The 17,193-nt window shown below is 38.4% G+C and overlaps 1 protein-coding gene across 2 annotated transcripts in view; it reads left to right on the top strand.

Moving 5' to 3' along the window:
• Nucleotides 1-6,777: 6,777 nt before the first annotated feature.
• The window catches only part of LOC128265146 (disheveled-associated activator of morphogenesis 1), a 32,742-nt gene continuing 22,326 nt past the window's right edge, over nucleotides 6,778-17,193 (top strand). The window contains exon 1 of one of the 2 annotated variants that reach the window (XM_053000977.1): nucleotides 6,778-6,863. Coding sequence is in view for 1 of the 2 variants with exons in the window: in XM_053000975.1 (XP_052856935.1) it covers nucleotides 15,069-15,116 (48 nt within the window). In the remaining variant the exon portion in view is untranslated. Of the gene's footprint in view, nucleotides 6,864-14,716; nucleotides 15,117-17,193 lie in introns of those variants that run through there. The other variant, XM_053000975.1, reaches the window with a different exon arrangement.

Below are 17,193 nucleotides of genomic sequence, written 5' to 3'. Positions count from 1 at the left end.
GTGCAAACGTCCCTGTCCATCCCCTCCCAACCGCCCGCTCGTGCCTCTTTTGAGTGCGTCCTTGATATACATATCTCTCTGGAGTGGGCATTAAACGTGCAAGACAGCGAGGGAGAGAGAGAGAAGCGACTCCAACTCCTTTTGGCGCCTATGCCGTCACTTTGGGGCGTGGCCAGTGACTTTAACGATGAGCTCACACAGCAACAATAATCAATTCTCCTGCCGGCTTCAAAAATGGGGATAAGCTTAAGCGCAGGCGGAAAAGAAGGAGGAGGAGGAGAATAAGAGAAGGCTTGGCTCACGATCTTGGCAATGAACTCAGGGCTTTAATTTGCACCATAAATACCCCCAGCACTTATTTTTCTAGATCTGTCGCTATAAATTTAAATAATAGATAACCCAAGATAACATAAGGTCTGTAAGATATATCTAGTAATAAGGTTCTTTATATTTCTTAAATGCGTCTTTAAATTTATTTTTAAAAATTTTTCTATTTCTCTTCACACTTTAATTACTTCAAATTTGGCTATTTCGTTCATCTTAGTTTACTTTTTTTTTAATGTTTACAGTAAGCAATTTATCAGCCATTATCATAAATCTTAATGCGACATTATTAATAATATTAAACATTTTAAAGACATTTTAGATTTTTGAGCTTTTCTACCTTGTTAAAATGTAGAAGATTTGTAAGTGTATTAAACTAAACATTACACTTTTTCAGTAGAGCATTCAGGAACCTTTGAGGCCGAAACCATCTTTGGACTTCGCCTCCTGTTTTTGCCAGCTGGTAACCAAAGTAGATTGTCCGCCTACCCAAAAATAAAGGCAGTTGCCTGCCGCCCTTCTTTGATGATGCGACAGTGCAAAAAAGTCCACTGCGTCCTCCTTGTTTTCCCTGTCATCATCCTCAGCACGCGCGTATCGATCGAAGCTGACGCTAAGTTATCGCACTTTATCCGTTGTTTTGTTTTGTTTCCTATTCATTGGAGTTTTTTGTTTTGAAAGACGAGAGGTGCCCTTTTTAGGTGTCTGTTTATGAGTTTGTTGAAACACACGAAAACATTCCCAAGTCGCACTACGGAGAATTTAGCGAAATCAGATTTTAAGCCGGAGGAGTCATGTAGCATACATCCCACGTTTCGCCTCAATCTTTTTAATTTTAAGCTTATCTTGGCAAAAGTAAGAAGTGCTTAAATGGGCAACAAGATCTAAACAGGCGGCAGAATGATTAATTTCAGAGTTTCGGTTGCTTGATTATTGGTTCGCCTGCCCCGAATATGCGTAAAACCGATTGATCTTTTCTGCCTATTCTTCTCGATCGGTTTCTCTTTGTGCTCGGCTTGCTATTGTATTTCATTTCTTCACCAAGGTTCTTTAAACATCTTGAACCAAATCGGTTCAAATTAGCATTAATAGCTTGGCGACGTCAATTAAACTCCGCTTAGCTCTTCCAACTCTAACGGTTTCGTAAAACACTGGGAAGACCCAATAGCAACAGCCGCTGCTGCCGCGGTCCATAAAGTTTATTGGTCGAAATCTGCAAAATCTGATACAAAGATATAATTTCATGGCTATAAACTAAAACGCTTTCAATGGGGAAACAATTGGGGGCACAAATTGGGTGTCGACGAAGGTGGGGTGACAGAGGGCTGCGTGAGGACTCATAAAACTGTTAAAAAAGAAGTGGAAACGGAATTGGAACACTTCATTTAATCAATCGCCGCTAGATAAAACTGAACTGAGAAACGCGAGTGATGACATTAATTTTTCAATTTTATAGATTGATTTAACACGTACTAGACCCCGGCTCAATTAAAATTTATGCAAATTTAGTGTGAAGGGTAATATCAGCCTGAGATCATTTCAAATATTCACATGGATATTAATTTCGACCATACCCTTTTACTGGTTTTAACTATTGAAACTTTTCAATCGCCCCCCAGGTTAAAAAAATTCAGATGCAAAATGCACTCCCTTTCTCTTTATATCTTCCTCTGTCCAATTGAATCGGAAAGAAGCCCTATAACGACAGAATAGCCCAGACCCCCAGACTACACCAGTCACACGTGTAGCTATGCAGAATAAAAAACTCGTTGATACACTCGACAATTTGCCGCAGTTGTCTCAATTAGTTTTGTTTTCAAATTGCCCAGCAGTTGGAGCTAGGCAAAACTGATTTGATTAATTGCGCACTTTTCTCTCTGGAAGCTTCTCCTGTTTTGTGGTTTGTGCGGTTCGTTGAAACTACTTTTCACTTTCTACACTTTGTAGAGCAGCTTCATATCAGGTTTATCTATGTAATGTAAACTTGAGAACCAGAAAAGAAGATTGATTTACTCTTCCCTAATAAAAAAGGCTATGAAAACATCGTCTTGTGGAAGTTTGTTTTCTTGTTCTATTATGATTATTTACTATTTTTCGTTTTCTATTAAATACACTCTGCAAGGGTACAAATAAATAATACACGACTAAAATAAACTTACAAGTTTTTTCAAAACCAATTATTAAAAGAACTTTGATCAATGCTTCTATTTTTAATTTTGAGGGCTGAGACACGTATAACACTTGTCATATTTTTCCTGAACTCTTCCAAGAGTATTTTTGTACCCAAGCAAGTTAAGTTTAAAATCTTATTTTATTCTGAAAACGATAAGAAAGCCAAACACTTAAGATGCCGTTGACTAATTTTGGTATCTGCAGCCCTGGAAGATGATATTACAAATGAGGCCTCAAAATATGATTTGAAAGTCGAGAAGAGTTCCGGACTTCAAAATGTTGTTTCCCTCACTGAGTTTAGTTGGACCAAGAAGATCACGAGATACTAGAGTGCAATCATTTCGAGTTCAGCAACATTCGACAAACATTTCCCTGCTCCATGTGGTCTTCCCATTTATAGTCCCCTCCCGATCCATTTTCATTTCCATGTTTTCCCATCTCGAGTGGCAGAAGCAGGAAGCGAACTAAATATAAATCCAAGTCATGGCCAGGCCACCATATGTGGGTTGGAGAACGGTTGCGGGAGGTGGGTGGTCGCCTTTGTAGCACCGTCCCCATAAGGCGTAGATGATGGTCTCGATTCTTGCATGACTTAAAGGCATCACGACGGAGAAAATCAAGAGACGAATAATCCCCCTTTGAAAGCAGGGTGCAACCGGTGAGTACGGTAGGATGTATAATCTAATAGCAGACAAGGATCGAACAATGGCTAAAAATAGAAGAGAGCCAGGCAGTCACGCTCTTTTTTGGATTCTTTTGGATTCTGCGACGGGCGTTGAAAGGCCAAGTACCAAGAAAGTGCTCGAAAGATCAAAATAGATCTACCCAGTCTTTAAGTTCCACTTCTGTTACCAATTGAAATTAAATGGGGTTTTCACTGGAAAAAAGATGACACTTATGGGTGACAGTGTATATGTAAATATATTTATTTATTCAAGACATACTGCTGGAAAATACTAAGAGGATGCTTGTTCTTACAAAAGTAATCGATAATGCATAGAAGAATATTTTAATTACTTTTATTATAATTGTATAAATACATAACTTTATCAGGAACTTTTTTATTATTTTTCTGTGTAAGGAAAGAAAATGACTCTCTTCCTTACTTCTGGTTGATCTCTTGCCAAGTTCTTTTCTACGTAAACTTGTTCCCTGACAGGCAACCATCTGAATATGGTTTGCGCAACCATTTCTAGGCAACCGGAGCACTTGTGTTTGTTTTTGGGTAGGATTGATTGCGTGTGATTGATTTAAATAATTGAAGCGCCAGTCTGGTTAGTTAACAACAATTGATAACGAAGCATCGATTGTTAACAAAAGAGCTTCAATTATTTCAGCTATCTAAACAGCTTCTAAAGACCTTTAAATTGTCATTTTTAATCGTCACTTGATTATTATAGATCTGTTTTATTGCATGTTCTATTCTTTTATTATAAATTAATCCTCTATTAATTTGTATTTGAATTTAGGAATTAATTCTTGCTCATTTCTGTGTCATTAGTATGATGCTACAATTTTCCCCTATATCCGATTTTAAAGTCGAATGTCTCTGAATGTGGTTTAATCGGACGACTATATCGCCATTGAAACGATGGTATATTCGTCGAATAATTGTCATAGCTTCATTGTTTCTAACATATACGCATTAAAATCAAAATGTATTCGTTTGAATAATTAATTTTTGTAAAACCGGCAAGTATATATTAAATTCGGCTTGCCGAAAATTGCCTTTTCCTTGTTTTATACTACAATAATTTGCGTTTTTATTTTTGGCTAGATTTTAAATTTAAATTTTTGGGTTTAGGGAGAAATATCTCGGATCAGCAAATATTAGCTCACTTGTCCTAAGTGAGAGGAAGAAGAAGGGTTAGGAGTGGAGTGGAAGCGGAAAAAGGGGATAAAGGCGCAATCTTATCGTAGGCTAATATTTGAGCAGCCAGCGAGCAAGAATGTGGACAACTTATTTTCACATTTTGGTCCGCGTTTGTGTTTTGCATGTCATTCGCTGCAGATTTTTTGTTCCCACCTCTGGCTCTGTTTGTTCTTCTTTAGTGTTGGCCTTAAAGTTGCGCTAAAAGCCGGAAGAAGGGAATGGAGGTGGTAGAGGGTGCGTCACTGACACTGAGAAGCAAAAATTCCAAGAGAATGCTGCACCGAACTCCGCCTGAACTGGCGTCTGAACAAGCCCAATGACCTTTGTAAAAACCACCCTCAACTGCGTTGGTGCCCTCCCGTTTCGAGCTGTTAAGGGGGATGGGGACGGGATGTAGAGATAGGTGCGCAAGGCATATGGGCAGATGCGGGTCGTCAGGGTCAATGTCTGCAGTCTGAAGGAAACTGAATGCATCTGTTTTGACAACATCGCAGCTCACGAAAGCATCCCTAGATCAAATTTACTACAGTTCAAATAAAATGTTTAACGTGCCTATTTATATTTGAAGTTTAACCACTATTTGTTAGGTCTAAGCAAGTATTTAAAATATATTTTTAAATTCTGATAAAAAAAACTATTTGATAGCCACTATTTTTGAGTTAAATAAAATGTGCCTTATTGGAAAGATCTAAAATGTACACTTTGAAAAATGTATTATCTGTATCCTAAATACTTTATTTTTAAATGTGAAAGTTCAACCTTTTTCAAGAAATATCAAGCAAATGCTTAGATTTTTTATTTTTACAATGAAAAAGTCTTGAGCACCATAATTTTTTTTTAGCATAAGAGGCTTAAGTTAAAGAATTTGGACTGCAACAACGGTTGGGGTAGGACGCTATGCTAACTCGGAATTGATTTGTCACTAATTGAACTAGATGTTCATTATTATCTGCTGCTGGGCTGCGCAGTTTTCTTATGATTGCTTTGTTTGGCCGGGTTTTTTTTGTTTACACTTACGATTCTGTCTGGGGTACTTTCCCTGCGAGAGCAAGCCGGAGAATCAGGCCGTCGTTAGACTCAAAGCGGAATTGATTGAGACTGGAATGAGTGCTTTGTTTCACTTAGAAGCAGATGCAGAGATAAGTGCCAGAGAAATGTTAACTGCGGTTGAGTGGATGCCCGAAAGTATGCCTTAAGTGCTGTAAATCAATATATTTTCTATAACACTTCGGATAAAATTTCAAAATTTTTATACCCTTGCAGAGGGTATTATAATTTCACTCAGAAGTTTGCAACGCAGTGAAGGAGACATCTCCGACCCTATAAAGTATATATATTCTTGATCAGCATCACTAGGCGAGTCGATCTAGCCATGTCCGTCTGTCCGTCCGTCTGTCCGTCCGTTTATATGCAAACTAGTCTCTCAGTTTTAAAGCTATCTGCATGAAACTTTCCCAAAAGTTGTCTTTCTATTGCAGGTAGTATATAAGTCGGAACGAGCCGGATCGGACGACTATAGCATATAGCTCCCATAGGAACAACCGAAAAAATAAATGAAAAAAAAATTATAACTTTGCTGTTTTTTAATTTTTTGTTTAGTTCTTCGACATTTAGTAATGGTTAAATATTTCCGATTTACGGTTTAAATTTCATCAAAGTCGGACGACTATATCATATAGCTCCCATAGGAACAATCGGAAAAATAAATGAAAAAAAAGTATAACTTTTCTGTTTTTTATTTTTTTGTTTAGTTCTTCGACATTTAGTAATGGTTAAATATTTCCGATTTACGGTTTAAATTTCATCAAAGTCGGACGACTATATCATATAGCTCTCATAGGAACAATCGGAAAAATAAATGAAAAAAATTATAACTTTTCTGTTTTTTAATTTTTTGTTTAGTTCTTCGACATATAGCAATGGTTAAATATTTAAGAATTATGGGTTAAATTTTTATCAAAATCGGACGTCTATATCATATAGCTCCCTTAGAAATAATAAAAATATATAAAATAACTATCAAATAATTGAGCTGCAAATCATCATAGCTTCAATGTTTTTAAACATATACGAAAGTAAATCATAATTTTATTGTTTTCAAAAATGTTTAATTCTTGCAATAGCTGCAAGGGTATATGAACTTCGGCTTGCCGAAGTTTGCTTTCTTTCTTGTTGAGTATAGTTTTGGCTAGAGTTCTACAAATTTCGTGACCACGTCTTTGGCTTTTAGTTAATGTTATTAAGATGTTTTTCTTGGTTTTCAATGATAGCGATTAAATATTTGGGTTTGCATTTTTATAATTATAAAGATTACCAGCATTTACTTGTGCGATATTGTTTTATTTGATTTTACTTTGTACTCTGTCATCCATCTTATTATTTAAATACTCTCCGTTTTCTACTTACAGTTAAAAACCTTTCCTACCACATTGCATGCCAAAGTTACCGGGAACGAGTAGATACTTACATTGGGCGACTGAGAACCACAACAAAGGTAAGTTGATCCGCATTAAACTGAAAAATATATGAAGGAGAAAGATGGAAGGGAGTGTCAACAGGGGAAACTCAGCATGGATGGCCCTGTGTTGAAGGTTACAATGGCAATGTCCTTTGCATTCCGTCTAAGGCTCTGGTTTGTTACCAAAAGGGTGTAGGATTTTAGTATTTGCGGTTCCTGCTAATTTGCTTGTGTAATTTTGAGGACCTCTAGAAAAAATACAACTAAAAAATCAAAATGTGTATGGAATATTATTAATATTATTCTTACTGCTTTGTTCACAAAATTTGTATTTGGTTACTCCATATTTTTTGCCTGTGTAGAGACAGAATCAAAGCAACCATTTGGAAGATTTTACTACCTCTTTTCCATTCATATTTTTAACTGGTAGGAGAGCAAAAAAAAAAGGAGTACATACACACATACGAAAGGGGAGCCCATGAAGCTTAACAAGTTTCAGGCTGATGAAGTGTGCTTGGGAACCTGGAGCCCACATGTTTTCCCGCCTTCGTTTCAAGTTCGCATTGTTCGGAATTTCTACTTAACCTGCGATATACCATTTTCATTGTCAGCCACAAAGTATGCAAGGAAAACTTGACTTTGAAGCCCAAAACTTGAGGGTGATTTTATTGATCGATTCATAAGCATCTGCATGTTAGTAAAGGTAATTCTCGGGTTTTCTAAAGGCAATGATCATTTGCGGAATTTGTAGGCTGCTTTCTTTTTTATTCTGTTTTATATTATATATTTTAATTTATATTTAAAAACTTTTAATTATATTTCATAGTTAAGCATTCTCATTTTTAACCGAGCATCGACAAAGCTCTCGTTTCGATTAAACCGTTTATATTTTAAAACGTATATTGTTTGTGTATAATCTGGGAAAATTATTTTTGTACTCCCAAAATTTTGCTACAAATCCGCTTTTATTTTGGCCAAAAAATGAGGTTGAGGAAAAGGGACCTGAGCATAAGGAGCCGCACTCGATGTGGTGCAATCTGTTCCAATGCAAAGTTCAACGAAGCCACCGCGAAGTCGTTGCCACACATTCGCTTGATTGCCAGCTTTGCGTAACCCGTTTCCTCGGCTTCCCGACTTCTCTGGCTAACTGGCTAAATTTGCCCAAAAAAACACGTTCTCGCTCCCGTCTCTTCCAAATTACCAACAAGGCAAAAATGTTGCCCCCTGCCAAAGATGCAACTGTTGCAGCAGCAGTCGTTTGCAAATGTGCAGCTAACAAGAAGTCAGGGAGCAGTGAGTCGAAAGGAGAAACTCCACAGTCGCCGGGATAGGTCGGAAATGTGTCAACAGTTGCTGGACACTGGATAATCCTCTTTAGCGATTTGCCGTTCTGGCCTCAAATTTTGAACAACTATTGGGAAAGATCGTGGAACTCCAAGTGGCTTTTCGAAATGTGAGTGATTCCGACGTTTAATAGCGTTAGCCACTGTAAGCTGTTTAAATACTCAACGTATATTGTTATCTATAACTTGTAATTTTTGTTTAAATATTTTGAAAGCAATTTAGCAGGCCAACTAAAAATACAAACAGAAACAAGAATTTGGTTTGGTTCTTTCAATATATAAAACGATTATGCTCCGTTTAAAGCTTCTCGAGTAGCGCTTCCTGCCCCTCTGGCCACGCCCCCGCAGCGGAAGGGGTGACACCAACGCTCAAAAATATTTTTCATAAATATTTAAAGCAAATATTTCTTTTTTTTACCATTTGCGTTGATTGTTGGTTGAGTCCAAATGATTTTATTAATTAGGTGCGTGCTTGGCAGAGATTTTTTTTGAGATAAGGGCAGGATCGTGGGTGTTTGGCCAGCAGCTTTATTGCAGTCATCTGGGATAATATCTCTAATTCGACTATGGACGCTAATAAGCAGCGCTTTGATTTTGTTTCTGATTAAATTCGGAGATAATTAGTGGCCGGTTTTGCATTGGTATATTTGATCAGCACTAGTTAGAAAGCTTTTTGTGAGCCTGCCTAATGTTTTTACCGAATGCAGGTAGCGCTGCAAAGCAAGCAAGCCCGTCATCGCCAGGTGCCCCTTCCACCTAACACAATACCTAGTCCATGTACAAATCCGAATCTGAGTGCCAGCCAGCCCAAGACCAAACCAGTGCTGTAGGTCAAGGCTGGGTGTGGCGGGCGTTCCATGTAGACTCGTACGTGATGTCTACTACCATTTGTAACCTGCAGGTGAAAGCACAGGTAAAAAGCGGTGGGGAGAATCAAGGGAAGACTCTCTGCAATGGCACATTACCATTAAACTTGGACACAACGAGTTAAAGATCTAAAACCATTTGATTTGTAGCCACAGTCCGCTCCCTGTCATTTTCGATAAGTCAATCTTCTGCTTAGAAAGCAGAAATAACACAGAGGACAAAAGGCGGCAAAGACGGGGAGACGAGTGCGCTGTGGGAAATGCAAGCTCAGCACGTAGACAAACAACAAAAATCCGCTTGCAGCGGGATCTTCGTCGTAATTTTACGCTTCTCTATGACTTTTTATTGTGAGAAGTTTCTGGGTAAGAAATTTTGGGAATGGGAATAATTGTAAGACCTGTTATAGATGTCTGCCTTCGAAACGGCGTTATATTTGCTTTCCCTGCTTCCAGATGAAATTTATTACAACTACTTTTATCAGTTTCAAATCAAAACTTATTTATTTTATGTGTATTTTTATTTTGTATTTAGCAATAAATAGGTTTCTACCAAAACAAGTGCGAAAAAAATATTTCTTTTGGAAATATATTTTTTTAAATTGCAGCAAACTAATTAAGTAAAGTGTACATTGGAATGTATAAAAAATAGTAACACCGTTTCTTAAACATTCAACTTTTCTCCATTTTCAACTTTGCCTTAAACACTTTTAAAATTATAAACCTCACAAGCACCCTGATTTACTTTTATAACATTGCAGAGGGTATTTTAATTTTGCTCAGACGTTTGTAACGCATTAAAGAATGACTGTATCCCATAGCTGTCCCGTAAGTTATGGTATATATCATTTTGGATTCAAACCTTGACTCAAATATATATTCTATAGCTGTCATTTGTGAATATGCGCAGCGCACACTCTAATCAATTTTCGGAAGGGTATTAAAACTGCAACTAGCCGCCGAATTAGCTTCCGTTCTCGTCTATTATACATTTGGAAAAAATTCAAAAATATTGTTTTTTGTTGTCGAGCATTTTGGCTGTGATTTTCGGACGCCTTTAAACGTTATTTACGACCAGCTAGACTTTATTATGATTTAAATTTTATTGCACTGTGGTGTGTGCAAAAATCGTTGTCCATTCCTTTGAAACAACTAAAAGCATCTTAAAAATCACCGAACCAAAATAGAGGTGTAAGAAGAAGAAAATGAATTGATGGGAATTTCTTTTTAGTCTGCGGCGGATGGGATTGAAACAGGTTAAGATGCGAAGGCATCTCGGATGGCTTGCTTGGCTGCTGCTGGTCTTTCGTCGATTTACATATTCAAATAGAAATCGAAAGCGTTCGATTTTTAATTTTGTTTTTGCGCCCCCTCTTCTTTTTCCCTGACTTGCTTCTAATTTTCTGGCAGAAAAACAATGGAATAACTCATCTACCTTTGTGTCACTGGAATTACGTAAACTGTGACCAATATATGGAAGTTCAAAAAGAAATTGAATGGGAGTTTGATAGCTGCTTTGATTTTGGTGAGGAAGGTTTTGTTTCTGACTCGAACTCTGTTAATTTTTATTAAAGCGAAATTAAGTAATAGTTAAGTTTGTGGGTCTCACGGTGCTGATGAATAATGTAAGAAACCTGGAATTAGAGAGAGCGAGACGTTGCCAGCGATCCCCAATAGAATAAGCTGTACTTAAGAAAGATTTGTTGGGGTAATACCTTTTGAACTTAAGCCATTCTGTTTAACATCTGTTCATTTTGGTCAATTGCCATGAAGTTGACCGGCCAAGCGATATCAATCTCGATTAGAGCGCTGACATTGAACCACCAATAAAAACAATCTGAAAGTTTTTTTTTCCCACCTGGAATGCTCATCCCGCATTGACACATTTCGATGGCCCCAAAAACAGCGATCAACAGTAACAACAATAATTACACCGATAACAACTGCACAACAACTTAATTGATTTCCCAAAAAGTCAAAAACTGCAATGATCGACTTTGTTGTTGACATTTCACGCACTCACGTTTTTTAACGCAATCTCCACTTACAGCAACAGCAGCAATGAAATGAAAATCCGCAGTCGGATTCCCGCCATCTTGGCGATTGCCTCGTCTCTGTACACATAAATATATTTTTAAGACCGCAGCACAGTATTTATCTTATATTTTTCTCCTGCCTTTGTTATATTGAAATCGTGGTTTGCTGCGGTTTTTTTGAGGAATAAAACCACATAAAATAAAACAAAAGTACTATACAAGTAGAACGGGGAGTACTATTGTGAACTTAAGTTCAGTTTGTAGGGAAATGGCAAAGGGTTAGGCGTCTCAATATTGCCTATTCGACTGGACAATTCTACTGCACTCTGGCCGACTTATTTACGACTCATTAACGACGGTTTCGGCTGCCCTTTAGTGCTTTCAAAGCAGTTAAGGGTCTTAGCATTTATTTATTTTTAATTGCACACTTGATGGCGAATTAAAAAGCCAGGTGTAAGTTTCAGAAATCCGAGTGGCCGATGATGTCAACTAGGAAACTTTTACTTGAGTTGCGCCCCTAAAATGTTTATTGGCAAACGATGAAAACAATAAAACACAAATTTAATTTTTATTTTGATTTCTGAGTCATTCAACCCGGCACAGAGCAAAACTTTCATATGGGAAACGTTGGCGAGACTTTCTTTAAAAATTTGAAATACTCGTGCGTCAAGTCATCTACAATCCACAATTTACTAGGTCCCCCCAAGCGCCCCTTTTTGGGGTGGGTGAAACCGATATAAGCTGAGCGGAATAGTTAATTCAGGCATACACTACATATGCTAATTTCAACCGAATGTGCATATCAATTTGTCAGTCTCTCGGCTAACTTCCCGCCCCACAACGCCCCACCCCTCTGCTCCTGAGCCCATTTTGGCCAAAGACAAAGCCGCAAGTCGTAAATCGTAAGCCGTAATCCGGAAAGAGTCGGGCCAATTGACGGATGTACGAGCGGATGATCTGCTTATCAAAAGATTTTCCCATCTTTTTTTAATGGCAAAATATACTCTACATACAATCAGTTTTTGATTTTATTTTTTTATATTTAAGCAATATAAATTGAGAAATTTAAAAGAAAAATAAAACAACTAGGTTTTATAAGGTGTTAATAAACACAAACATTTTAGGCAATTGTATTTTCCATATCCTTTTTTAAAGTACGTTGCCTAAGTCTTTTGTGTTGGTCCTAGGAACTTCAAGCATTGCCTTAAAGATTAACCGAAATCGGTCAGGCGCTTCATCCCTCCACTTTCCTCACCCATTTTCCGTTCAGTGATGGTTTAAGCGGAGCCAAGGAAAAAAAACAGGGCGAAGAGTTTTTGACTCACTAAATAGTCAAGTCAGGTGCGAGCTCGAACAAATTGTTTGTTTATTTCTCCATTTCACTGCAATTTGGCCGGCCAGAATAACAAGAGGATTTAAACGTTTGTATTTTTTTTGCTTTCTAGTGAAAATGAAAACACTTTTAGTATTAAACGGCCGAAAAAATAAACAAGAAATAAATTGATGAAGTCGTTGACAAAGTTTCACTTTTAACCACCATTAGGGAACAGCCTCTGCATTTTTTTTTTTTGAGTTTTGGATTAACATGGAGGAGGCATAAATCAGATTTCACAAGATCTCCGAGCGGGAGAAAATAGGTGAGGTGAGAGCACCTGCGATTAGCTGGGAATGGAAATGAGCAAAGGGAGAGCCTAGAGAAGGGGCAAAACAAATCTGATTATGTGCGGACTTGGTCGGGGAAATTAAATGGGTTATCTGAGTGATGGCTGCAGCCTTATGCTCACGTTTTCATAAACAGCTGCGAGTATTATATTATACCTGGCCGCATAATGGTCAAGTTATTGCGATCAAAGCGTGTTGGCTTTCGCTCTTGGCCTGCAGCGGGATGAGTTGGCACAACACCCATAAAAAGGCAGAGCCCTGCGAATGGAATTTGGTCATGGAATAGTCGGATCGGGTCGGTTAGGGTAGATTGCAATAATCAATGTGGAGATTCTGAGAACCCATGACTATGATGGATTTGAACTAATTTGCCTCTTTACCGCCCTCTTCTTCTTACAGCCAAAGACCATGCCCAAGAACGAAGACAATTAACAGGTGAGTTAAAAATTTTGAGCGAATATAACAAGAGCTGTGCACCTTTTTGGATGTGCTCCTTTACCCTCTATATACCTTCTCAAGGTTGTACCTCTCCGATGAAAAGCGCAGGGTATCAAAAGCATAAAAAACAAACATAGCGAGAAAAAGAAGATAAAGAACGGTTGGCAACTACAATCTGTCGGCGCTAAATTGAATGACTGTCAATAGTCGGTATTTGGCAAATGATTTGCGGTACAAAAACAACAACGTCGGCTCTAACAAGGACCGTTACATAAAATGAGAAGAGAATCGTGGATGGGAATCGGCAAGAGGAGGGGCGATTTTACACAGCGGTGTTGCCATGATATTTGATTTTTTGCATGACACTTGCAAAAAAGAAACAAAAGAGAGGGAAAAACAAGTTTATTTGTGACGACCTTAAATTGTTTTTGACTTTGAGTTCGACTCTGGCTTTGAGCCTACAATTGCCCAAGTTACTGGTACAAATGCTATGTGCATGTTTCTGAATAACTTATTGTACAGACTTGCAATTGTGTGTTTATTATGTCTAATTTGTCAGAGCTAATTAAGTTGTTCGATTATTTTTGCCAGTTCGTTTGGGTGATTGTTTCGTGGGCAAGGCTTACCAACTCTTTTACAATGGGCAACTGATCACCGCAACCCTTAAGTGCTACTATTTTTATTTCAATATGTCTTTGGCTAAGCATAACTTAGTTGACTTTACCGCCTCAAAAACTTATTTTTAAAACATTTTCTTGTAAATTAAAATTAATACAATTACACACAACCTTCGCAAAAATGTTTCATCATGCTAGGATATGATAGGAATGATTGGGTGAGATTAGCTACGTTTTTGAAGAATTATACGAATGTCTCGCTGTTTTTTGCCTTATATGGGAACCCATTTGCGATCCATTTCTTGAGTTGACTAAATCCTATTGGTGCCATATATTTATACGTACGGTTATAGGCAATACGTTTGCGCAGTGCATGCTGGCATTTATTTATAGCGTAACTGCAAGGAAAATATAATTCGATACTTTTATAGTTTGGTAACAGAACTATATTATTTGCTCCCAGATTTTTCTTTTTAGCAATTTTTTTTTTTCTAGGGCACTCCGACTTTACACAGAATTGCCCTATCAGTTAATACTTCATGTTCAAACCACTAATTCCCCTTTTAAAGATCAAGTGACACAGCACTGTTCTTTTTGCCCGGGCACTTGACTTCTGCCCTTGTTTTCATAAGTCCTCCTGGAATGCACTACCCAATGCACTACTCACCACCCACTACCCACAAGGCGGCCCCGATCCGCGTGTCAAGGCGAAGGGGGGACTGGGACACAGTGGCGTCTCTGGCATTAGGCACAGATGGGGCTCAAATCCCGCTTCTTGCCGTCAGCCGGTTTCGCGCTCGCTCTCGCGCTCTCTTTTGGCACCTGTCGCTGCCACTCAGTCTTGGCCAACTTCTTCGGCTTACGACGGTTTCCTCGTGTGCTGCTGTTTCTGCTGCTTTTGGCCAAGTCGCCGCTGCCGTGGGCACGTCTTGAGCGGCGGGCGTTCAATGCGCTGCCAGCCGTCGAAAAGAACGCACGCGAGTGACTTCCCACCGGCTGTAAAAGCCAAGAAACTAAGCAAAAGACTATAAAAGTCAAACTGATCAAAATCGAAAATTGGAAATACGCGCGCGTGTGTCTTTTAAGTCAACGTCGTTCCGAACACCTATTTAAATACATTTTTTTTGTATCAGTTTTTTGTCGCAAGTGAATTGGCAATGTGCAGTGCGTGATGTGTGGATTGTTTTTGCATCCAAATCTGCAGGAGAAAACACTTGCAAAGTCGTAGTTCTCCATTTCGGATTCTAGTGCTGAAAAGCTGTCTGACAGGCAGTGCGTCACAATGTCTGCCAAGAACCAAATGAGCGTTCTAATGGAGAAGATCAACACGGTGAGTTTCACGGGACTGGCTAGGCTGTGGGTTTCTGTGGGCTTACATATGTGGGTTTCTGTGGGACCTGGGTCGTGGTAAGTTTGCGAAAACAAAATGAAATTTTTAAACAAATAGATTAAAACTTATATACGAAATTGGTTTTTTGCATAACTATTAAAATGGTTAAGCTTAAAATTTTAAGTTAAAAATTCTACGCATTTTTATTACCTTGTATACTTTGCTGAAGTTTATGCAGAGCAACTGTATTTCAAACCATCTCCAAAGCTAATTGTGTATCATGTTTTAATGAAATGTTATTTTGGTTGTTACTTTTTTTATTGTATTATTTATCCTCTTCAAGTAAACAAGACTGACGTTATGCACTTTTGTTTTCGTACTAAATAGCGAATAATCTCTTAAGTGGTGGAAACTTAAATAAAACTATATTAATTTTTATGTTAAAGACTTCATTTTTGTAATTTTTCTTTCCCTACTTTCCTAATTCTTCACCATTTTCCATTTGTGAAACATAGAGGGGGGTATTAGAAAGGGGTCAGGCGAAAAGAGACAGCGAGAGTCATCTCTCACCTGACCAACAATAAAGCGTCATTTGCATTCAAAAGTGTCGCCTGACCGCTTAAAAATAAATGAAATTAAAATTTTTGAGCCTCAGTTTTCCCAGTTGTTCCATCCATTCGCCGATACTCGGATGCCCGGGTACGAAGACGCGAACGGGTACGGGTACGAGTACTCGACGCATTTTGATTGTGGAGAAATGAAAGTGAAATGCGCCCCAGCGAAATTAAGTGCCCATTGGCCGCCATCCCGCCGCCCTGCTTACTTAGCCCCCTGATCGAGTGCGCCTCACTGAGCTTCAACGGAACGAGCTGACGAAGTGCTGCGCACCGCATAACAAACAAAAATCAGAAATCAAACGAAAATCAAACAAGTGACCGACGTTCGATGCAGCAATTACTGAAAGTGCGATGCAGCACAACGTCTGGCATTTGTGCAACAATATTTAATTACTAATAATTTTCGGTTGCCTTTTTGTGCGATTGTAGTAATGCTGATGAGGCAGGCGTCCGCCAGTTGGCGGTAAAAGCGCGGGGTTAGAGTTGAGCAATCTGCCGTGTCTTTCCGTCTCAAAACTCACAACTTAAAACCCCTCCTCTTCCCACACGCCACTATCACCATTTTAGTGGTTTCGTTAACTAGCTTCGATTGCAGTAGATGCAGCTCCTGGTTTGGATTCGAGTGCTTGTTTAGGTTAATTCGAGGCAAGTGTTTTCTAAGTAAAACGATTATTCTGAAACAAGCGCACTTAGTTATTTTGACCTAGTTCTTCCTTCTAAACCCATTAATTAATGTTGGGATTGCCCGTGATGCAGTAAACTTATCCTTTGTTTTATACATATTTTTTGTAATTTGAATCAGACTACTTTATTATATTGTTGATCAGCATTACCAGACAATTTGATCTTGCCATGTCAGTCTGTCTGCAAACTCGTATCTCTGTTTTAAAGCTGTCTTCTAAAAGTCGTATTTCTATTAAAGGTAGATGACTATAAATGACTATGAATAGCTCCCATACGAACAACAGAAAAATAGTTTTAAAAAAATCGACGTAACTTCACTGTTTCATAGATAAAGGAAAATTACCCCGAATATATCTTCTATATAACATTATTATATCCCTTACATTTATGGAATAATATTATTACTAGAACAAATACTGAACAAGCAACTCAAATGACACAACACCTTTTGGCTTAATGGGATATGTCATAATGTTACCTGTCATACGCTCTATTTCTGCTAGTCCCCTTTTCCGTCGCAGTTTCTCAAAGATTTTGAGCTCCACTATTGCCAGCAGTTTTTATTTCCTGACAACTTTCGCTCACTTGACATTCTGCGGGCTTGGCCTACGGCATTCTGGGCCCTCGGGAGGAGATTCGGGAAATCGGAGGGGGACAATAGCCTGTAACACATGAAACATTAAATGGCGGGCAACTCCCCTTCATAATTTGCCATCGGAGGGGAATATCACCGCTGACTGGTCAAAAATTAACGGCAAGTTCCGTTGTGACGTGAG

Source organism: Drosophila gunungcola, unplaced genomic scaffold (genome assembly GCF_025200985.1).
Source record: "Drosophila gunungcola strain Sukarami unplaced genomic scaffold, Dgunungcola_SK_2 000097F, whole genome shotgun sequence".
In the NCBI taxonomy this organism is placed as follows: domain Eukaryota; kingdom Metazoa; phylum Arthropoda; class Insecta; order Diptera; family Drosophilidae; genus Drosophila; species Drosophila gunungcola.
Note: the sequence above shows the minus strand (reverse complement) of the source record. Positions and strands in the feature narration are given on the sequence as shown.